The 24280-nt window shown below is 39.7% G+C and overlaps 2 protein-coding genes across 2 annotated transcripts in view; one reads left to right on the plus strand and one right to left on the minus strand.

The window, feature by feature from the left end:
* Positions 1–284: 284 nt before the first annotated feature.
* On the plus strand, positions 285–18814 carry CPAP (centrosome assembly and centriole elongation protein). The gene is made up of 16 exons (XM_074932161.1): positions 285–311; positions 1819–2323; positions 4358–4481; positions 6670–6814; positions 8359–8464; positions 8752–10375; positions 12636–12768; positions 13247–13412; positions 14372–14611; positions 15205–15304; positions 16214–16311; positions 17000–17098; positions 17205–17345; positions 17445–17529; positions 17629–17749; positions 18381–18814. The coding sequence occupies exons 2-16, from the start codon at positions 1904–1906 to the stop codon at positions 18571–18573; spliced, it is 3795 nt and encodes a 1264-aa protein (XP_074788262.1). The 5' UTR covers positions 285–311; positions 1819–1903; the 3' UTR covers positions 18574–18814.
* A 1755-nt stretch (positions 18815–20569) lies between these two features.
* Positions 20570–24280, minus strand: part of RNF17 (ring finger protein 17) — a 53575-nt gene continuing 49864 nt past the window's right edge. The window contains exons 34-38 of the mRNA XM_074932173.1: positions 24115–24265; positions 23090–23225; positions 21624–21813; positions 21125–21256; positions 20570–20819 (exon numbers count right to left, since the gene is read on the minus strand). Of these exons, the coding sequence (XP_074788274.1) occupies positions 21161–21256; positions 21624–21813; positions 23090–23225; positions 24115–24265 (573 nt within the window). The 3' untranslated portion in view covers positions 20570–20819; positions 21125–21160. The remainder of the gene's footprint in view (positions 20820–21124; positions 21257–21623; positions 21814–23089; positions 23226–24114; positions 24266–24280) is intronic.

Raw genomic sequence — 24280 nt, forward strand, 5'->3', positions numbered from 1 at the left:
GCCTCCGCCCGCGGGCCGTCCTCAGAGGCGAGGGGCAGGCCCGGCTGCCGGGAGGGATCCCCGCCGGCCCTTCCCGCCCCGCACTGCCCCGGACAGGGCCGGGGGCAGCGGCGGCTGCGAGCGCATGGCTTCTCTGCTGAGGCCCATCAACGGCCCCCTGGCCGCTGGGGCTCTGGGAGCTGTAGTTCGGGCGCCGGCGCCGCCTGGCAGCCAGGCGGGGAAGGCGGCGGCGTGGGACTACAACTCCCAGCATGCTCCGCGCGGGGGCGGTGCCCAGCCCGTGGCGCCGGGCGGCTGTGCGATGGCGGCAGGTTTGTAATGGCAGGAGAGGGCTGGCGGACGCAGCGGAGTGCTGCTGCCGGGCGGCCCGAGGAGCGGTGCCGGCGGTGCCGCCCCGGGTACCTGAGAGGGGCCGCGGGTCGGAGCTGTCGCGGTGCCGGTGCTTCGGCGCGGCGGGGGCTGGCGCGCGTTTGAGGTGTCCGTGAGGGTCCGGCGGCTGGGGCGGCCTCCGCCGCGGCGGGGGAGGGAAGGCGCCGGGCCCGGCCCCGCGGCTCGGGGCAGGGACGCGGCTGCGCTCGTCTCCCCAGCGGCGACCTTTGGGGGATCCCTTCGTCCCTCCTCGCCTTCCCGGGACGGGTCAGCTTCAGCACTCCAGCCCTTTCGGTTGTCACGAACGTGCTGCTGCCCATAAACTTTAGGCGAAGCTTTAAACCGGCAGGCTGCCTCGAAAGGGTCTCCAAGAGGTGACAGGAAAAATAGCGTGTAGCCTACCCTGTAGGCTTGAATTTGCCCATGCCCTAGGAGCCTGTACCTCGCTGGGAAACTTCCAGCAGTGTCTCAAAACAGAAGGCAATTGAAAAGTATTTTTCTAAGAGATTTTCACTGTTTCTCCTAGTTACAGTTTCAAACTTCGGTTGAAAGCATAAGCCTTTTTACAGTGGGAGAATTGAGAGCTGGCATGAACTGATCTCTTGGGAACGAGGAAACTTTAAGTTCTGATCAGCAGGACTGTTGATCCTGGCCTGCTGAGGCTGTCTGTCCTTTGCCCCCTGGCTCCTTCCCTCCCTGTGACACACCATACACACAGGCAGAGTTAACGGCCTGGGGCCAGTCCGAGGTAGCAGGACCGAGTGGGCAGGGTCTTGCTGTCACATCGTCATCGGCAGCAGTTCAGTCTCTTTTTCTTCCTAAGTGAGGAAATCACTTAGGGTCTCCTGCCTGAATTCATTCATGTTTCATAACACTCGTAGGAATTTGGTGATCACTGAAACTTTTGCAGTCTTCAAACTTTTTTTGGGGATGGATTTAAAAAAAAAGAAGCTGTTCGGAAGGAAGAAGTTAACAGGCAGTATGGTTGTAGCGTTTCCATGAGAAACTTAGGAAGGTACAAAAATGAAAATTGAAATATGTGCAGTAAAATGTTTGTATTTAGATGGACATATTTGAAACTTTGCATTAATATGAAGGTCCTGTGTGGGAAGTCTCTCTCTCAACTCCTCAAATCACCTCTCCTTTTGTTGCAGGCACTTCAAAAAAAATTCTGAATGCCATTTTGTACTACTGAAGAGAATATTATACACAGCTTTATAATATTTGAGATAATATTCATTGCACTCAAATAATAAAAGTTGGATTATGTTGATTTCCTGCACAGAAAGTGTTTGTTACTCATTATCCAAATTGTTTCTATTGCCAAGGGAAAAGTAGATTGTGACTTATTTTAATAAATGTACTAGGCTGGTTATAGTAGAGTAACTTTCTTTTACTGGGAATCTGTTATAGTAGATTTCTTATTTTGTTTATATGCTTAATTTTTAGGTGCTAAGAGTAGGTAACCATCGATACCAAATAACTGGCACTTTGAAAGTTTCACTGACCTAACGCTACATAATGTAATATTGTTATGTTAATGCTACATCAGCAGATAAATTGGAATACAGTTTACAAGATGCCAACTGTTGAAGACCCAAGCAGTGAACAAAACTTCATTGCACATTGGATGTCCGATAGTTTCCGTGCTGGAGTCTTATTAGATCCTAGTACTGGTTTGAAAATCAACAAAGAAAATTTGTTATCTGGACCTGAAAACATCACAGCTTTCCCTGCCGAAGTGTTGCATCTTTCAGACAGCTGTTCTGTAAGTGATGACTCCTTGTGTGAAGAGTCTGGCAGCTCTTGTACGCTTCAGCTATGTACCACTGGAACGTCTTTTCCAGCAGCAGCATGTAACATGGAAACCTCTAAAACAGACTTTGTCCATGGTGAAGTGGATGGCCAGAATAAATCTGATCACAGTGATCCACTCTTAAAAAAGCTTGAACAGGTAAAAGTCCTAGAATTCCTTGATGTACCCATTAAGGTTTGTTTTGTTCCTGCATATTTGTCTTACTGGAAGTAAACAAACTCTTTGCCACATATAGAACACAGCACGCTTAAAGATCAAGTCCTAAGTCACAGTTATGTGCATAAAAGCATAAAAGTTGGTGTCCTCCTCATAATGTGCAGCTATCGAGAGTCTAACTTCCATGTTTCCAGCTGGCACAGGTTCCAGTTTAAAATTAAATTGTGCTCAGTGGCAGTGTATCTGTTCTCAGAATCCTTTTACCTGGAGAGGTGCACAGAGTTTTACAATATTCTGTTGTTTCTTCATTTGAAGCTGTGGAAATGGGCTGCTGGTCATTAAAGTGGTGGTACTTCACCACTGACATTCACAACATGGTGAAGTTGTGTGTTCTTGTATCTATAGCAACACCTTCTGTTAGTTCTCAAAGTAGGCATGTACACCCATATACCTGCTTTTGTTTAGATGAAGAGAGATGTTGAATGTGTTGAAGTATCTAAGACATTAGGACAAAAAGACATGCAATTACAACACTCTGATGTTTCTAATTGTCTTTTTTCCAACACAAGCATGTCAGTTAATCCTCTCTACCTGGCTATACTACCACTTGTAACTCTTCCCAATTACTAGATATAAATTGTTTTAGCTGAAAGTGTTCAGCAGCACTTTCATAGATCTTGCTGTTAAGGATTAAGAATTTACTTCCTTGTCCACTCAGCACAAATCCTTATGTCTGTTTACTCAAGTGAAGACAGGAAGGGGGGAGGTGGAAAGAGTCTGTGTATGTCTCTCTAGAGTAGAATTCCCCAATTTACCTGGTGCTATAAAAGTTTTCTCCTGTATTTTATGTGATAGGAAAATATTTATGCACTTTTTCAGTATTGCCAGCAGTATCAAACAGTGGCTAAATGACAGATACTAGCTGGTTTAACAGTATCTTGAGAGGAATTAAGTCTTCCTGTCTTAGAAAGTTACTGACAATCTAATATATTATAAAAAAAATAATTCTGATGCTTGTAGTGGCGAATGTAGTTTTGTATGTATGAGATTTTTTCAGTTTGGTTTTCTGAGGATATTATCAGAACTGGTAGAAGTATGATTTCTTTAATAAATTAAGTGAAGGGGTTGTGGATGAGACTTCGGTGACCTTTAGATCTTGATCATTAGCTCACAGCTTCTGCTTGCATAGCGCCTTACTTCTGTTTTCACTGGAATTTTAAGGGACTATAAGGGAAATTCAAGGGACTTTTTTCTTAGCTGCTGGATGACAGGTGTGGTCCAATTGTTGGTCTGTGGAAGGATTTCATCAGGCCTCCTGTCCTCCCTTTGGAGGAGCTGGAACGAGCACATACATATGTGTTGGAGATACAGAGACAGACCTGGATGCCCACCACCCATTGCTGTGGTTTGGTAGGGTGCAGAATGCCCTGCCTTTGTATGGCCCTTGAGGCTGGTCTTCAGGAAGGGCTGGGGACTCCTGCTCCACAAGAAAATGAAGTCTGGATTACTGAATTTAATCAGTATTTTAATTCTTTTTTTAAAGTAGCTTCATGAGTCTTAATATTCTCTGTTGCTCTTTTTCCCTTCCCGTGGTCCTTTGTATCAGTACTGTAACCAAGATCTTGGAGAGAAAAAAAAAAAACAACCACCCCACACTTTTCCTAATGCTTTAAATATTACGAAGTATTTCCCATTTTATTAAAAACAAAGCATAGTAGAAGTTAACGTTAAAAGAGAAGAATTTGAATGTTTTTCCCATGCAGTAGAAATGAGTGTTCTGATTCCTGTTGTTTACAGATTGGTCAGTTAAAGACTAGTGGAACTCTTATCTGGGTGAACTGGAAGTAGCATGTGTATTCATAGATAGAAAAATTCTTTATTTTTTTCATGCTACACTTAGCCAATGGAACATCTTCAAAACAAGAAATACCCATTCCCTCGATGACACAAATCCTGTGGTACATTCTAAGTAAACCTAGCCTCTAATGCATTTGTTTTGCTTTTTTGTTTGAAAAGCTGAAGGAATTGCAACAACAGAAACAGGAACAGCTAAAGAAACAACAGATGGAGCAACTGCAAAGGCTAATGGAAGAGCAGCAGAAGCTGCTTAGCATGGTATCTGGCCAGACAGCAGTTCTTGGTAAGTTGAGAAAGCAAGCATAGGACGTACTTTGAGTAAACTGAAGAATTTAATCTCATTTTCCAGTTAAAATCTGGACGTGTGTTCTGTGTTTTTCATCATAAGACTAGTTGTTTGGTCAAAGATAAATGCTGTATCACTTCAGTGCCTGGAAGTTGAGTGCTACTGTAGATAGAATAATATCCTGGTTTTATAAAATACCAGCTGTAACTTGATCAATATAAGCTATGATGGGAGCCCTTGTTTCGAAGAATGTATTTTAAATGTAAAAGACAGTGTAAAACAGTAGCTTTCCTTTCTGATTAGCTGTTTCTTTCAATACTGTCAGTGTATCCAGGTGAAGTGGTCACTCCTTGTTTGTGCTCACACAGCACAAACTTCAGGTGATTAACTGAACTACACTAGGCAGTTGATCTGTATTTAAATACAAATACTTGTAACCTGCATCAGTTTTCCAGTCTTGTCTGTTGTGTGCAAAGGGAGGGGACAGTCCTGGGCCTCAAAAAAGCTTTTAGAGTTGAGCAGGGGTATTTTCTCCTGTTGGCAGTGTTAGTCCAATGTGACTTAAATGATTATCTTTCTTTCACTTTGCCTACCTGAGAAAATGAATTTAGGGTTTAGCCTTAGGTGAGCAAAATCCAGATTGCCTAATCATTTAATCAGTAAGTTGGAGGCTAGATGATCAATCTTGCCCTTCAGTAGCATTTGTTTTCCCCTGTGGAACAGTGGTGTTGTAATATGAATACAGTTATACAGCCATTTTTTTTCCTCTTAATTTCAAGGCTATACTCTAATGGCTGAAAGTCAAAAGCTAAGACCTGGGCATTCAGCGGTCTTAACGACTTTACACCAACTGCCATCATCTGGGTATCAGAATATCTTTGAAGACAGAGCTTATGGTCCGATTGTTTCTCTACATACACAAGACAGTAAATTTTTACAAAACAGCAAAGAATGTCCCTCATCTTTGAAGACCAGTCTTTCAGGAGTGTCTGCCTGTGAAAAACAAGGTCTGGGTGTGCCTCTGAAAATGCAGAATTGTTTGAAAAATGAGGAAGACAAATACATTACTAGTTGGTCATTTGTAGAAAGATAACTTGGTGTGTGGTGGGTTTTTTACCCTTGTAGTTACTGGGTGTAATTTTCTACTGCTTATTGTGAAAATTTTATACAAGCGTTGGTTTACTTGATTTGTTGGTTAGTTTAATGACAGCTTACAGGCCTCAGAGTGTTCCTCTTGATGTTCATGCATGTGAGTTTTGTTAAAAGCATCATGAGACAAAAAAATCAAGTTCTGTCAGCATGAAATGCTTGTCTGATTTAGAGAAAAAATATAATCATTACTGCTGAAGCTTATTTATGATAAAGACTGGGAAAATAGCAAATAATGACAGATACTGGATAGCTGAATTGTTTGGGTTGAACTGTACCTATATTTTCACATGGCAAACGGAAAATAAAAATCTATCCAGGGATGCAGAATGACTTCAGACCAGCTCTATTGTGAGAGTTAGTATCTGAACTAGAATTAGGAATCAAGATGGGTTGACAAAGTCCCACTATATGACTAAAAATTACTCGTACATCAGAAGCAGTGTACTGGAGTTCTTTATCTTTCCTCCTCATCTCAGTTGTACCGTTGGCACCAGCATGACTACTCTGCTGCTATGACTGGAATAGTGGTTTTGGTTTGAATCTAGCAATTTAATAAAGTTAAACCTTATTAACCTGTAGAGGTTATCATACCTCATACCAGCTTCAAAGCTTTTAATCAGAGGGCTTGATTTAAGAGGATGTGAAAGGATAAATTGATCTTAGTTTATACATATATACATGGGAAACAGAAGCTTGGTAAGAGAGCTCTTCAGTACAGCAGACATCCAAATTTGTTCAGTTATTTTATCTTCAAGCCATAAATTAACAATGGCAAAGAAGATGAACAATCAGAATGGGTTATTTAAGGTCAGTGTAAAATTTTTAATGCCTAATTGTGTGCACCTTTAAAAAGAAAGCTCCAATTCAAATAAATTAATTTGGGGAAACCTTAGGACTACTTTATATAGGAATTCAGACTACATTACCTTGAAACTCCCTTTTGGTTTTAATCTGATCTGAATGCTGCTTAAAGTATAAGCTGAAAACTGATTTGTTATTGGGGAGAAAAAAAATAATTCTATTAATTTCATAGGAAAAAACATGTGGTGTCCAGAGCAAAAGATGGAAATATTAATGGAGAGTGAAGATCATCACATTGATCCTTTATGTGTGGAAAGCGCAGATCTCTCTGAAAATTCCAGCGGAGGAAAACATTTGTGGACTAATACAGAGGAAAGGTAATTCAGACCATTATTGTGCAGTTTTTGTCAAATAACACAAGTTTGGTTGAATTCTGAGTCCCGTTTGAAAGAGTCTGATATTCTCAATTTGTGTAGCTTTCTCAACCAAGGATTCCATTTTACTAGGTACCGTGGAGACCTAGTAAGAGAGGCTCTGGCCTGAAATTGCTTATGCTGTGAAAGAGGTGATGTTGTGTACTGGCTGAAGAGGTGTGTGCAGCCTGGCGTAATGATAGTTTAGAAACACGTTTTAGTATAGCATAGTATATAAGCAGTTACAATTACTGCTCCTAATTTGATTTATTACAACCTCCTATCCACTGCTACATGGTGAAAGTAGTAACGTGAAGGAGTGTAAGGCTGTGACACTGCAGTTTATTACCGGGAGTTACGTTTGTTTAAATGTCTGTATATGGCTAAGAAGTAATAACAGTGCCTGTGGCAGAAGCCTTCTCATGTATGGTAAAAACTTTGTTTATGGAGTTCATAGAATAAAAGTAGTGACTGGCATTGTTTTAAAACTCTGCCTTGTTGGCTGGGTCATCACAAAACCAAGAAATGCCTGTTCCAGGCTGTGGTGGGTTGAACCCACCCAGCAACTAAGCACCCACTCACTTGCTTGCTCATTCTGTCCCCTAGAATGGGAGAGGGTATCAGAGGGGCAAACTCAAGAATACTTGTGGATTGAGATAAAAACAGTTTAATAAGTAAAGGAAAGAAAGGAGGGTGGGGCGTGGAACTCCAAGTGATGCAAAGGCACCTTCCGCCTCCCACAAGCAGACTGATGACCACTTGGTCTGTGAGCAACAGCTACTTTTGGAAGATAAGCCTCCGTTTTTTTACTGCTGAACACAGTTTTTTATGGTATGGAATGTCCCTTTGATCAATTCAGGTTGGCTGTTCTGGCTGTGTTCCTTCTCAGCATCTTGCCCACCCCCGGCCTACTAGCTGGGGGCAGGGAGCAGCATGAAAAACCAAAGCAAGCTTTGATGCTGTGCAAGCAGTGTTCAGTAACAGCTAAAACACTGGTGTATTACCAGCACTGTTATGGTCACAAATCCAAAACAGCACGATATGGACTGCTGTGAAGAAAGCTCAGTCCATCCCAACCAGACCCAGTACTCCTGCGAAGGAGGAGGAGTATCAAAGGGGGAGATGATCTCAGTAGCATTACTGGATGGGAAGGTGACACTGTAGAAATTGGCAGCATGACTAAAATACGAGTGAAAGTTTGGTGATCTGGGCAGAAGAAAGGGTCATTGAGAAAACCAAGGAAAGAAGAAACAGCAAAACCTGCATATAGTATCTTTTAGGTATGTATATTAACTATGGCAGGGATTTGATAAGCCATCTCTCAAAAGATAAACAGCTAGTGTTATAATGCATTTCTCAGATTAGCTTTGACACTTAATGACCAAAAGCACCTCATAATTTGTCTTCTTTTATGTAATTACACCTTAAGTCTTTGAGTAGCAGTGACGTTAAACACATACAGAAATATAAGACATTTATTTATTTATTTATTTATGAAATTACACTAGGCCTATTAAAGCTGCGATTCAGGAGAAGAAACAGACATTTGAAGAATTTCTGGAGGAACAGATACAACTAGAAGAGCAGCGCCTGGAGCAATACCAGAAATTACAGGTTATTTATTTACTTTTAGACTTTATCGTTCTTTATATATTGTGTCAAGATGCGATAGGTGCTTTAAAAATGTACAAGGAAGATTCTAGCATCAAAAACTAACACAGTGTAATATTCACATTCTTAAAAATAAAACACTAAGCCTCAAATATTTCACTTAAGATGTCTTTAGAAATCCAGTAGAAAGGTGTATAAATTCTGACTCATATGTGGGGTTTATTTGAAGAAATCTTCAAACTGTGTAAGGGGTTTTTTAACATCTTATGTTTTACTTTACACCCTTCCAGGAGACAAATGGATCAGCCATTCAGAAACCAGTGATCAAACGACCCTTCCTGAAAAGAGGAGAAGGCTTAACAAGATTTACTAATGCCAAATCTAAAATTACAAAACTTGAAGAAAACACCCCAAAAATTCAACAAAGGGCTTCAGATGACAGAAATGTTATTAAAGTGAACAGATCACAAATACAGAAGAAAAATATGCCTCCTGGCAAAGAACTGGTTTCTGAGAAGCCTTTTGCACCATGTAAAAAATATAACCACTCTGATAAAGCAAAACATTGTCCTAGTCGGAAGACCCCAGTACTCAGGAATCACAATGGAAAAAATACCCTGCCAGTAGAAACAAGAATGCAACCAGGAAAAAATAATGATGAACAGATGAGAGATTCTTTCCCATCAGAAATTAACACCAAAATAGAAAATAAAGAGAACATAGTAGAATTTGCTACGTCTAACACTGGCAAAATCAGACACAAATTACTTGGCCCAGAAAAGCCTCAGTTGTTTCATGAGCTTGCCAGTGCCTTTTCAAATTCTAAATGTCCTGTAGGTCCCCCTGTGAAGGATTCAGATCTGTCTTTTGAAGTTTCATTTCAGAATAAGCTGGAAAACTGGGAAAAAGAAAAAGAAAAAGAGAATGTAGAATTAGATGAATTTTTGTTTCTAGAACAAGCTGCAGATGAAATATCTTTCTCAAGTAATTCCTCATTTGTGCAAAGGATCTTAGATCAAGACCAACAAACTTTAAAAGGCCGTAGAATGTCTTCTACCCCTATCAAGGCAAAACAGCAGCAAGTAAAGGCTCTGGCTGTTGAACTTACAAATAAGGAAAATAAAAAGGCAGACTGTATGACATGGGGAAATATAAATGACAGAGCAGTTGTGCATACAGTCTCAAATTCAGGAACAGCTTTTAGAATGAAGGATCCATTGAATAAAATGGACAGTGTAATATTTTCAGCTTCTTCCATAACAGCATCTCCTGCTTTAAAGAGTAATCAATGGATTATAAATGAAGATAAGGGTGAGGGCAATGGTGATACTACTGCAGATTCTGAGAGTGAATTTGAGACCACATTAAAGCATGAAAATGGAGACGCTAAGACGTCCTTTATGAGCCATAGAGAAAGTGATCCAGAATTTTTTGATTATGGAGGTTCTGTTACAGACATCAACAAAGTAAGGCAAAATGGAGACGCTGACCTCAGCCTGTCAGGCAAAGATTGCAGTGCACTGTCAAAGCAAAAGAGTAGAAAAACTTCAGACCATCAGAGGAGTGTGTCTTGTACAAGTAGGAACAAGTTTGAGTTTGATGACGAAAGAACATGGAGTGATCTTGATGAAAATTATGTTAATAGTGATTTACCTGGAAAATATACTAAAACACCTTTAGAAATGGACTTTTCCAGTAAGAATGATACAACTGTCCCAGATAAAGCAGTAAAGAGAAAAGTTGCCTCAAAGAAGGGAGATGAAATGTCCAAAGAGTCTGCAGTGGATAGTGATTCAAATGGACCTCCTGTATCAAACCTGATGATGAAACTCTTTCCCTCATTGAAACCGAAACAGAAGAGAAGCTGCCATTTGGAGCGTGTGATCAAATCAAATGTGGAACAGGAGCCAGGAGGTGAGAGAACTGGTATGAAATGTTGAAGACCACATAAATTACAAGTCAAAAAATTACTTCAAAAGCTTAAATTGCAACCTGACAGTACACAAAGGGTGTAAATACAGACTTCTACTGCAGCGAATGGCCGTTTTCTCACCCTTCATCTCCTCTCCAAGGAAAGAATCAAAGGCATGCTGAAAGTGAAGTGGTACCTCCTTTTCCACTGCAGTGTGCATTTACACCACAGTAGGGCAATGCTATGCACTGTTAGGTTAGCTTCTTCCTCTTAGAAAATAAAAGGAGGTGGCAGCCCTGTCCGTATTTTCCTCCAGTAGTATCTAGAGAATTCACACAGAATATGGGAAATAGGGATTAATTTTTCTGCTTTACCCAAGTTGATTTTGACTATATGGTTATAGCTTAGGGAAGGACTGCCTCTAAAAGTTCCTGTTGAAGCTGTGACATTTATGTGGTACCATTAAAAATGCAGTTGTCCAGTGAAAGCATGATGGCATAGCCTATTCTCTGTAAGGTGGTGAGATCTTGGTTTCAAACTCTCCTCCAACAAATGGTTAGGATAGGATATTGTTTAAGATTTTACGAGAAGTTCATATGAAAGCTGCTACTTCTGCTTACTGTTTTGTGGAACATTGATTTTCTTAGGGTTGTCTACAGATGCCTGCTAGATTTGCAGGGTAGGTTTTTTTACTGAATCCCAGAGCATTTAGTTGGTGGCCGGTCACGAGTGGTGTCCCCCAGGGCTCGGTGTTGGGGCCACTCCTGTTTAACATCTTTATTGATGATCTAGATGAGGGGATCGAGTGCACCCTCAGTCAGTTTGCAGATGACCCCAAGCTGGGTGGGAGTGTTGATGTGCTCGAGGGTAGGGAGGCTCTGCAGAGAGACCTGGACAGGCTGGAGCCATGGGCTGAGGCCAACTGGAGGAGTTTCAATAAGGCCAAATGCCGGGGGCTGCCCTTGGGCCACAACAACCCCCAGCAGCGCTACAGGCTTGGGGAGGAGTGGCTGGAGAGCTGCCAGTCAGAGAGGGACCTGGGGGGGTTGATTGACAGCCGGCTGAACAGGAGCCAGCAGTGTGACCAGGTGGCCAAGAAGGCCAATGGCATCCTGGCTTGTGTCAGCACTAGCGTGGCCAGCAGGGACAGGGAAGGGATCTTACCCCTGTCCTCGGCACTGGTGAGGCCGCATCTCGATTCCTGTGTTCAGTTTTGGGCCCCTCACTCCAAAAAGGACATTGAATGACTCGAGCATGTCCAGAGAAGGGCAACGGAGCTGGTGCAGGGTCTGGAGCACAGGTCGTACGGGGAGCGGCTGAGGGAACTGGGGGGGTTTAGTCTGGAGAAGAGGAGGCTGAGGGGAGACCTCATCGCCCTCTACAGCTACCTGAAAGGAGGGTGCAGAGAGCTGGGGATGAGCCTCTTTAAGCTAATAATAAGGGATAGGACAAGAGGGAATGGCCTCAAGTTGCACCAGGGAAGGTTTAGACTAGATATTAGGAAGCATTTCTTTCCAGAAGGGGTTGTCAGGCGTTGGAATGGGCTGCCCAGGGAGGTGGTGGAGTCCCCATCCCTGGAGGTGTTTAAGAGTCGGGTCGACATAGCGCTGAGGGATCTGGTGTAGTTGGGAACTGTCAGTGTTAGGTTAATGGTTGGACTGGATGATCTTCAAAGTCTTTTCCAACCCAGACAATTCTGTGATTCATTTAAGGGTGAATGAGCAACTACCTACACTGCAACATCAGTATTTAGGCTCCTCTGTCGCATGTTTGGAAACAGACTATTAAAACCCTGGGAGTGTTAAGTAGTGACTGATCAGGAAACTGGGATGGCAAAAAAGCCCATAAATCCTATTAATCAGTCTCTGCAGTAGATTTCACACTGGGGATGCATATGAGCAAACTTTCTTGTGAATAGAGCTTGTAAAGACTTACAACCAGAAACTTTCCTGTTTGATGCTTGGCCCTTATACCTTAATTTAATTTCTCTAGCTTGATGTGAAGCCCTTCACATTCCAATTCCTAATACATATTTAGATCTACAAAAATAATGGATATACTTAATATTTGAGGTACTTGAGTAAACAGTGCAGAGTGCTTTGTCACTTCAGTGTTATTTCAATAGTAAAATGTTTTTGCAATACTACTGCTATCTCTAAAATAGTATCACTTGATTTTAAAAAATTTTTAACTGGTGTGTGATAATTGTTTACTTCAGTCTTATGGATGCCAGATAACTTTCATCTGGCTCTTCTTTGGCAGGAACAACTGTTCCATCCCAGGTACTGAGAGAAAAACTCACAGAACTGGAAACTGAAATAGAGAGATTCAGAGCTGAAAACACAACTCTAACTAAACTCCGTGAAGAAAGAGAGCATGCCTTGGCAAGTATCAGGTAATTTTCAACTGAAACGTTTTGGTGCATTCACTTACCTAGTATGTTCTGGACTATATCATAATGTCCAGTTACCAACAGCACAGGTAAAGAATCGGTGTGTTTCAGTTACAGTGGAGATACAGGTCAAGAAACAAACGGGTTGTTGCTCTATGTATATATTAAACTGCAATTATTACTCACACACAAATTGTAATATTAAGAACCCCCGCTAATTTAACATTATATCCTTAAAGGCTGTACTTGGGAGAATTTGTATACTTTTGTTCTGAACTGGTCTTGCAAAACTGATCTTTGTGCTAACATGACTGATGCTCTTTCTTTGGATTTGATGTTTGTGTGTACAAACTGAGAATATTTTCAGAGTACAATAAGGACTGGAATCAATGACCACAGAATTTAGAGGCCTCATTTTCTTCCTTAAAATCCTAGATTTGAAGTAGTTTTGGGATAAAACAACTCTGTTTCATAATTATAGGAAAGAAATTGCAGACTTTCAACAGCAGAAAGCCCAAGAACTGGGTGAAATAGAAGAATATAAAAAAAAGGAAATGAAAAAACTGCAAAAGGAGCGTAAAGTTTTTGAAAAATATGCCACAGAAGCTAGAGCAATTCCAGATAAAAAAGAACGTGATGAAATTCAGGTATAAAAATAAATTATTTTTCTAGTCCCCATAGGAACATGTACATTCATTTAAAGGCAGTTGAGAAGTAAATTCTAACTTAATTGAAAGGTTACATGTGATATCACGATGGGAAGTGTTAGTAGACATGCCCTAACTGAGGAAGGAACTACAGTCTTCACAATGTTGTTCAATGTTTTTAAGGCAAAAACCCCTGATGAGCAAATCTTTTTGCTTCCATACTAAAAACTGCTCATGGCTATGGTATGATGATCTTCAACTTTGATAGAGAATTACTTAAGTTGTAAGTTTTTGTTGATGGTAGTGGATCAAAATGCACATAAGAACTCTACTTGAGTTTATCCAGTCTATGTTGTACAGTAAATGTAGTAATCTACAATTTTCAAAGTTAGATTTTGTTATTACTTGTAGGTCTTTAGGTAACAGAGATGTAAGAAACAAGATCTGTTTGTGTCTTCGTTGTCAGGATGCATGGTACATGTGATGTCTAATATTACTTACCTGTACATCACACATGGATTTCCCTCCTCCTTCCCTACAAATTTTCCTTACTTCAACAGATTGAAGTAACTTTTGATAAACTGGCTAGGCAGATTCACATGTGTTTTATGTGATTGCATCCTCCTTGTTTTCCTGTGCCAAGATTTCTGAAGGGTCCTCTCAAAGGTGGCCTTAAAGATTTTGTTTCGAAGTGTGAAGGATGCCAAAAGAGCAATAAAGACACTTTCTGTGATTGAAGTGGAGCTTATAAAGTTGGTAGTCTAAAGTAAATAATATCTCTTTCAGGGAAGAAAAGTTCTACCTTTCACCCTCTGGCCTATTAGGCTGATCTTATTTTTATTGCCACTCGTCGTTTTTTCTGTGTGCTTTTATTTCTATTAGAACATTAACATAATCTAAAATAATATTTCATTAAAAAAATGAAAGCTCTTCAATTCATAAACACACATTCTTCCAAGGCTTTAAAACAGCAGATTGCAGAGTTACAGGAAGATTTAAAACGAAGAGAGGCAAAATGGTCAACCACCCATCGACGCCTGAAAGATCAAATAGAAACTTTAGTAAATGAGAATATGGAGCTAAAGGAGGAAGTCAAAATAATGGAGAGGTTTCGTCTAGAAGCCTGGAAAAAAGTAGAAGCTGCTGGAAGCAAGAGGAGAATAGAAAATTCTGGGATAACTCTAAAAAGAGCCGAATCGGTAAGTTATTAATCTCAGTGTTTTAAATTCATCTGTGTAAATGCCCTTGAGTTTTTGATCATAGACTTGGAATCCAATAACTACAACTTAAGATATTTAATTTACTAACTTTGGGACTACGCTAGTGGTGACTCAGGATTTTCTTAATGTTGCCTTCTTTCCAAATGTGAATGTTCACAATGTGCAGCATCCATTTGTTGAGAACTCATCTCAGGAATTAAAAATGATGCAATTATAAGAGAAAAATCATAGATGGGATCCAACCTGTGAACTCTAAGGATCAGCCAGGCAAACCAGGCAGTTCACCATTGCCTAAAAGCAGTTATATTTAGTTTTGAAAGTGTAACTATTACTTTGGATTGTTTGCACCAAATTTAATTCTGCAGTTGTTAGTATTGAGGCAGCAGAGGAAGAGTTCCAAAGCATAGTTTGGACTACATCACACAAGCCCTTTTGCTAAGTCTCTATAATGTATAGTTTGTGAAGAAAGCTTCCAGTAAATTTCATGTCATATGGTGTAAATTTTGTTGCTGCTGTTATGAAGAGTTATGACTAAATGTCACATAGACCACAAATGACTTCTTTTCTTTTAGTGTCTACCAAATAGAGGCCCAAAAAGTCAAACTGCATCTCTGCTTCTTCCAGCACAGAAGTGCAGCAAGATAAATTGCAAAAGTTATTCTCAGGAAAAAGGTATAAATGTTTATATAATCAGAGAATTCTGTTAACTCTTTAGAAGAAATTAATGTGGATTTTTGCTTGTATTAAGAAAAGTGCATCACCACCTCAAAAGCAGATAGAAAGTAGTTATGATGGACTTGATCGTATGGATGAATACTTTGCAGGGTAAGATTCTGGAGAAAGCTGTGATGAGACCCTTCTCAGTGAAAATGCTTCTGGTCATGGGTCTGGAGCATACCATAAGCTGCGTTCTGTAATCCAAAATGGCATTCATCATTGGTGTTTTCCAAGCTTCTGTGTCTCTTCAAAACCTTCCGTTAGATCTGTAATCATACAGGCAATGCTGTAGCAGGTGCTCCTTGTTCACAGTTGGAAGCAAATGCTGTTGGCAGCTATACCCCTTCCTAATGAATAATTACATACAGTAAGTAACTAGAGGGTTCTTTTTTGACACCTCGGGCAACCATCACGTTATCTGTTAGAGGACTATGTTCCAGAATTGAAGCACTTGCTGGTTTTATTTTTGTAATCTTTCTGGTGTGCTAGGAGAGACATGGGACGTCTGACAATCAGTTCTTGTTAAAAGGTTGTATTAGTCTTCCTTTATTTGTTCTAAGGCCTAACTAATAACATTGTCTAGGTTCCTGCGGTTGGAAATCCCTTGTAAATCTATAGATGAAATAGAAAAAGTGCAAGTATTGTATGTATCACAATGATTCTTCAGTTGTAGCTTCTCGCTGATACATAAAGCAATGACATACCTGAGGGAGCTGGCTTCTGCTGATTCTTTTCATGTACTGCTTTCAGTTTCTACTGCACTTAAGAAATGTAGGCGTCCTGTACAGCTTGACCTCCTATATAACACTTAAACTGTATTTTAATTTCACCTCCAAATTAACTGTATTACATGTATCTGAGTAGGAAAGCTTTCTAGAGCACCTGCATCAGGATCTGCCAGTGACAGAAGCAAGTCTGAACCAATGACAGCACTAGAAGATTCTTCTAGGACTTTTATGGTAGTAAGTCCTGTATCTTGATTTGATTTTTAATGGGGAGGAGAAACTCTAATATAAAACAATAGTTACTTGTACTTAAGTGAGTAGCTGGAGGATGACTGGTGAAGCTGTTGGCTCACCTGCTTATGTTCAGCTGCAATTTTACTGTCATACCAGAAAATGGGTATGTAGTCAGGGCAGAGTGTTTTACTTGTGCCTAGTAGTTGCAACATTCTTTGGCTGAGAAAATAAAATAATAATCTCTCGCTCCCTTGAATTTTGCAAAATGTTTTACCTTCTGAAAGAGGGGAAAAAGATGGATATTTATGTGCTCCATGTAGGGTAACTGCATGGATCTTGTAAATAGTTGATTAATTCTTATGTTAATTACTGTAGGTAGCATTCAGGCTTTATGAAAATTCATCATTTCCTACCTTGATATGGAGGATTTAAGGCAGTTGAGCACTATGCTACAACACACAAAATTCCACTTTAGTCCAGACTACAGCTGACCACAGCCAACCAGTTACTGCTGCATCTGTTTTACCACTAGGAATTGCATAAAACCCAGACTATGTTTATGCCTTCCTATACCTGTCTTCCTCCCCTGATGCTCTTTGTTTCCAAAAATACCTGTCAGCCTAGGAAAAAACCGACGTGTGAAGACAAAGCTTGATCTGAGTTTATGCTTAGATTACTGTTGTCATTTCAGGACGCATGTCCTACTGAAGCTCATGTGTCACTACCATCTGGACTTGCATATACAGACAGTGAAGAGATACAGAGAGAAACTGCTTATCCTGATGGAAAGGTAAAACGAGAGCTTAGCACTCTGAAATTCTACAAGACAGCTGTTGTGAAAGAGGAATGAGTATGTGAGTGTAACGGCTGAATACTCTCTGTAACATATTCATTAGGTTGAAAAAGTTTTGAAAAATGGCTGTCACCTTGTATTTTTCCCCAATGGGACATGGAAAAAAGTGGATTCTGATGGGAAGACTGTAACTATAACTTTCTTCAATGGTGATGTGAAGCAGGTTATGCCTGATCAGACAGTGGTATGTACCCTCTATCTTCTGCATTTTTCTATAAATACTTATATGTGCACACAGAAGATTTCTCACTAGTTAATGTTAAATCTGAACTGTTTTCTGCAGATTTATTATTATGCTGATGCTAAGACCACACATACTACATACTCTGATGGCTTAGAGGTCTTGCAGTTTTCAAATGGACAAATAGGTAAAGAAATCATCCTACCCAACAACCCCTCAAAATTGCTGCCCGTATATATACACCTCTATTTATGTAATAAGCATAATGTCTCAAAATACATTTCAGAGAAGCATTATCCTGATGGCAAGAAAGAAATTACTTTCCCTGATCAAACTATTAAAAATTTATTTACGGATGGGCAAGAAGAAAGTATATTTCCAGATGGTACTATTGTTCGTATTCAGCGGTAAGCTTTACCTTTACAGGTACCTAGCTTGTTGGTGGGAAAGGAGCAGTTAGGGCTCACTCACAGTATAGGGTGACAGATCTGTTTCTAGAAGTTTAACAGTACAGTATATTCAAATGTAAACATGTATTTACTGTTTGAGATTTGTTTTGTAGAGCTTGGAGGAGAAATAAAGATTGAATGCCTGTGTGTATCTTCTCATACCCTAATCTGAGATTCTTCGGATTTGTGTGAAATTCTAGAGAACATGTGAGAACTCAGCTGGTGTGGCAAGCAGGTCTAACTGACAGCTGATAACTGATAGTACTCAAAACATTAAGTTTTAAACTTCTTTTGGACTGTTGCAGCAACTGGTTTAATGCAGAGAAAATGCAGTTAAGGCTCTCAAGTATAAAGAAGTCATGTCAGTTTTGCAGAGAGGTTTTTGAGCATCAACCAGATGAGATAATATTTAAAAAAACCCCAGGCTTTTCACAAATACTGTATTTTTGAAGTTCCTTCAGTTAGGCTTGCATATTTAACATTTTTTTCTGAGCTTAAGCTTAAGCCTATGTATAGTACTTTATATAATTTTTTTATTTAAAGAAGTGTTTTTTTTTAAAAAACACTTATATACATTTATTTAATGCAGAGATGGAAGTAAAACTATAGAGTTCAATAATGGCCAAAGAGAACTACACACATCGCAGTTCAAGAGGCGGGAGTATCCAGATGGTACTGTCAAGACTGTGTACATGAATGGACAGCAGGAAACAAAGTATGTCTCTGGGAGAGTAAGAGTGAAAGACAAGGATGGTAACATTATCATGGACACAAAGTTGTAGATAATGTCAAAACTGTTGGAAGTGACAGTACATAAGCAAAAATAATGTACATTCTTGTATACAGGAAGAGAAACTCTTTTAAGCTTTTTGTATATATACTGTTTATAGTTTTTCTGAAATAAATTTATTTTTCAGTGGGTGCTAATACATCAGATCTTTTTCTGTTTTTTTCCTCTTTCTACTTTTAAGCAGCAGTTTGATTGTCACATGTAGTTTAAAGGGTGTTTTTGTTTTTTTTTTTAAATGCTCAGCTAGCTGTCAGTGGAAATTCATCAAACAGCTATAGATTAACTTAGTTTAGACATCTAAGATGAAAGATTCTTCAATCCACACTAAAAAGTTGTGCTGCTAGAACCCCTGTTGTGGAGAAATAGAGCAGAAGGCCCTTTAAGGCCCCTTAAGAGTCTGAGTATTAAATAGCTTACTTATTGCTTAAGAGTAAACAGTATTCCTTTTCATTTAGCCTCAGGCTATTCTTCCCTCATAACGTTATTTTTAATTCATCTCACAGTTAGGAGGCAACAGCAGACCCCAGAGTCTATTCTGTAAACTGCTCTTCCACATTCATAAGGCTAAGAAAGGTGAGACTGTGGGACAGATTAATGCTCCCAGCTACTTAGAAACCTGGGAAAAACCAGGAGAAATCGAAAGTCATCTCATCTAATTCTTCCACCTAACGCATTTTAAAGCCAGCTTGTCTTTTAAAGATTCTGCAGTATCTATCTACAAGCACAGTGGTACTGCTAGAGTGTCTGTTCTAACTCCACTGTAGTAGATGCTGAAATATTTGTTTCTTTTTCTTGCACAGTAGAAGATGCTGTCTTCCCCTCGTCTGTCTCTGCCCCCCCTTCTACTCAGTGAAAGCAAGCACTCTAGGTACTGTGGCTATGCCCTTTTTAACTCAAGGGGTGAATCTACTTGCAGTAGTGGGAACTATGGTCACTTGCAACTAGAAATTCCTTGGTGGGTGGATAGGCAAGTCTTGGCAATCTTAAACAACAGCTCTTAACTCTGGGCTAAGTCCCTTTCATGATGATCGATAAGCAAGTTTGGGTTTTTTTAAAATGAAAATAAGGAAAGAAATTAATTTTGAAGACAGCATGACAGCTCTGTAAGGTATTTGCAACAGCATGTAGCATATCAGACTACGTGCTAAAGCTGTGAAAGAATCCTTCCATTGTTAGTATAGACTCCACTGCAACACTATACTGAGGGAAGCTTTGTACACTTGGTTTCTGGTGATCTTGAGGGAAGAGATATAAGGGTTTGTGTGTATGTGCACAAACTGAAGCACAGGAGCTTCCCTCTCAACATCAAGAAACGTGTTTTTACTGTGAGGGTGACTGAGTACTGAAACTGGTTTCCCAGAGAGGTTACAGAGTCTTTATTGTGCATGTGTTTTCCTTGATAATCTAAACAAAATTCTTTATGGGGAGACTGAAAACAAGCAGAGCTTTAAGTGTAAAGGATATACTATGCTAGTACAACAGAGACATCCAAAGAAACCTTACATACTCTAGCAATAAAGGAAAAAATGCTTTCAGATGCATTCTGAGCAAAAACCTGTTTATTCCAACACTTTCAAATGAACACTGCAGCTCCAGGAGTAGGAAGGAAGAGCAAGGACACCCAAAACACATCCATCTCATCATGACTGAAAACAGAGAACGGAGCAGTAATGCAAACATGTTCCAGAACAAAGACAGTAACTCTCCCCTACCCCTAACTCTTCATTCCCGATTCCAGACTCTAGTACTGGAGAAGTCTGTCACCAAATATGCCTGAAACATCAACAAGAGTTACATCCCAATAATAAAACTATTATCTTCCCTCCAAGTCTACTAAACAAGATACTAGATCAAGTGTGCCCAACATCTGTGCTTTATCTATTTCTTTACTATTATACCTTCATTCCATCTACTCTTATGAAAGGATATCACAGAACAATACTTAAGGTTCTAAGGTCAAAAGACTGAGATGTGAGTATACAGTTTCACTATTTCAAGATTCACAAGTGTTGAGAACATTATCTAACATCAATTAGAAGAGTCATTAAATGGGAGAGAAAACACTTAACATAATGCTGGCCAGGAAATTTGAAAATCGAAGTCTCCAGTATTCTCTAGACAACACACACTGTAACGCTTTTCATTTAAAATATTCCATGTTTGACTAGACGTATGGACATCCATGTGATATCATGAATCTGTCTGAGAACAACTGGCATTGGACATTGAGATCAAATGCTGAAAATGAAGAAAAACAATTATTTTTGATTGGTTGGGCAGAACACACCACCACACATCAGGTTACTCTCTTCAGTTACTAGCAGCAAAAGCTGTTTCTGTTATATTGCCTTGGGGCTCTTTGTTTCAGTACCTCTTAGTCATTAAAGCTATACTGTGAGCTTCAGTAATTTGTATATAAAGAACTTTTTTTAACAGCATTTTATTAAAAGAGTGGAAGTGTGGGCAGGAGGGATTTAAAAAAAAATTCTAGTTGTCAGCATTACTGAGAGTTTAGACTTTGCTTAAAACTCCTATAATCATACCTTTGCAATGGTACGAATCTGCAGTTCATATTCACGTCACTCATCCAAATCTGCAAGTCCCACTTCTATCAGTTTCATATGAACTAGATTTTCATCATCATACAAAGAAATGGTGACTTCTGGTGAAACAGCCTGAAAATCAGAAGTTTGGACAGAGTTTTGACAGTAACAGATTGAAATCTCAAGCTAACCAACAGTAGAAGTTACTTTACTGACTATACTCACTGCCTAAATTGAACTGTGAATATACAAAGAATATTTCTGGTTTCAAGTAAAGGGAACTGGTTTTAAAGTAACAGGAATGCTCAGGAACTACTTTGCAGAATTAAGAAGAGCACTGCATAATTTTCTCTTCATCAGCATTTTTTCATGGTAAATGGTTCACAGTTTTAAATGATGAGGGTTCATAATAATACAATACTCAGAAGTTATACTCAGTACTAGTAAGAATTCTAGGCTGAGCAAGAACTAGCAGAAAAAAAAATGAAGTGTTTCTCACAAGTATGTAAGCAGAGAGCTGTTTTCCTTCAACATGCTCCATCATAGCCCACAATGCTTCCATACTCCATTCTGGAGCATAAGGAATTCTTTTCACGTTTTTGTCATATAAAGCAGGTTTAAATCCAGCCAACAGAACTCGTACTGCCTGAATGGGATATTTCAGCAGATAAGTTGGTATGTGACGCAATCTAAAAGAAGAATGAAAAATGTTTGCCTGCAACAATCCACCTGTCAAGCTGAACTGTCAGTATGAACATAGATAGCCTAACGGTTCATGCAGTAGATTTATGGTGGGATCAGAGTCCCTGTTCTACAGTAACATGCTGCTGTCAGACCCAACAATCCGTAGGGTGGGACTAGGCCCTCTGAAGTACCTCAGCACAGTAACCATCAAGAAGCAGGCCAGTATCACAGAGACCCCTCAGCCCACCAGGCACACTGGCTCCCCATTACAATGCCTGCGGAGGAGTCTCAAGGGCCTAATACAGATCTGAGCACAGGAATCACAATATGGCTCCAAATCCGGTGCGCCTGGACAATGACACAGACCTTTATGGCCCAAAGTACTTCACACCTGGATGTACTCTACACACACTACTGGAAATGGGTACCTTAGCTTTATATTATCATGTCTCCATTCTTCTGAAGCAAGGGAATGGGGAAGCAGAGCAGAAAGTGCAACCCTGAAGTAAAACACACTCTCATGACGCTACTACTCTGTGAAGCAGGGAATCTGTTCAAATCCCCATTTTGCCTCATCTTCAGCAAGGACCTGTAGACTCCCCAATGAGCTCAAGAGCAAGTCAGTGTGATTAAGCAATATATACATAAAGTGAAAGTGCTCCAAGAGAGAAAATTCAGACAAGCTTAGGGGACCCTATAAGCCAGGGGTGTTTTGAGACACTTAGCTGACATCTGTGTGTCAGCACAGGAGCAGTTCCTAGAGCAGCTCAGCACCAGGCAAACAGGGATTTGAACTTCCATTTTCCACACAAGCAGAAGGAGGTGCGTCCCACTCAGATACTCCCTTATCTTATTCCCCAGCTGTCCTGTGTGCAGACTGCAGTTGTACAGGATCAGAAGATTTGCTTGTGCATTTGGAGGGCTCAGTCCTTATTTTGTGTAAGCTTCTTGGGTGCAAAAGCAGATTATAAACCTGAACCTCCTTCACAGGTTAAGTAACCTGCAGATGATGGAGAAATCTGATATTATAATAATGGGCTTCTCAAAACAACTTAGAGAGAAGGAGGTGCACACAACCCCATACCCTGCAGACAGCAATTACTTAACCAACCAACCAACCTTCTCTCCAACTAAAATCTAATGCTAAATTACTATAAATTATATAGTTATATGAAATAATAAATGTTAAAATACACACATTTAAAGTACATATTTTATAATCTAAATGTATACATAAATACACACACACATTATACATGCATTTTTTTCTTATGCATTTACCTGCTTTGTGGGACAACTAAGAAACTACCATAGTCCACAAACTGAACCAGGATATTAACAGGGTCAGATTCTTCAACAGAGAGGATCTTTGCTCTATACCATAAACCATCCTGGTATTCTACAAGGCAAGGCATTCCTGTAAAAATAAAAAACCAACATAAGCCACCCCAAAATATACTCAGTGCAGTACAAATTAACTGAATTTGAAAATCCATCTTACTTCATGGCCAAGATCTTTTTCTTCCTTCTCTAATTCATGCTATTATTTTGCTCTATGCATTCTCCAGTTCTCTTCGAACTCCAATTCACAATCACTAGTATGAAATTTAAGTCAAGTTTCTCTACCTCACATGGCAATAAAAACTCACAGAAAACTGCTTCGTAAAGATAGCGATCCAAACTGTTTAACATTTAAGCTTTTCAACTTTGACTCATTTGCACATTTCAGTTAGTAAACAGATCGATCTGTGAGAGAAGGCAGATGCTGGCTCAACCAGAAATTTACTAGTTGGTAGAACCAAGTACTAGCAATAACTGGTTTCTTCACAAAGTTTTAGACCTACATACTTTACGTTATTTTAGGCCCAAAAGCTCTGGACAAAAGAATTTAAGCCCATCTTTTTGCCTAAATAGAGAAATCCACAATTAAACTGAAGTGATGCTCTTCAGGGTTCACATAATTTCTAATTCTTGGTAACATGATTTTCTGTACATAATTTATATCTTTTGAATATTTACTAGCAAGATTTTCACAGTTACAGCTTCAGTGACAGTCACCTTAAAGGAAGCTTTATTACTGCCATATGCAGTCTAAACTCAGTTAATCAAATTTAACAGGCATCAGAAGTTTGAGTTCTTTGAAAAGTAAAACCATATTATTATATTATATGATTATACTGTAGTGTTACTCCTTACCCTCTAAAAGTTTTAAAGGTACACAGAAATATCATTATTCCTATCCTTCAGAAAGAATTTCAGGCTTTTTGTACATCCACATAACAGGGAAAATAAACACACTACTATACCTCTTTGGAAGTAAGTTAGAAGAGGAAGAGACCCTACACTTTTATTGCACCACTTCAGGGCTTTATCAAGACTCTCTGAGTCACAGATGGTATCTCCTTCTGTGGCAGCCTGCTTCATAAGGTTCTTAGAAGGACCAAGGCAAATGTATACCTACTCAAAGAAAAG

This window comes from Athene noctua, chromosome 1, assembly GCF_965140245.1.
Source record: "Athene noctua chromosome 1, bAthNoc1.hap1.1, whole genome shotgun sequence".
NCBI lineage: Eukaryota > Metazoa > Chordata > Aves > Strigiformes > Strigidae > Athene > Athene noctua.

Bases quoted from the DNA above. Each gene is read 5' to 3' on its own strand.
- CPAP (XM_074932161.1), top strand. From the start codon at position 1,904: ATGTTAATGCTACATCAGCAGATAAATTGGAATACAGTTTACAAGATG. The intron at 17,530-17,628 runs GTAAAGAAATCA...AATACATTTCAG, and splicing joins GTTTTCAAATGGACAAATAG to AGAAGCATTATCCTGATGGC. The intron at 17,750-18,380 runs GTAAGCTTTACC...TATTTAATGCAG, and splicing joins ACTATTGTTCGTATTCAGCG to AGATGGAAGTAAAACTATAG.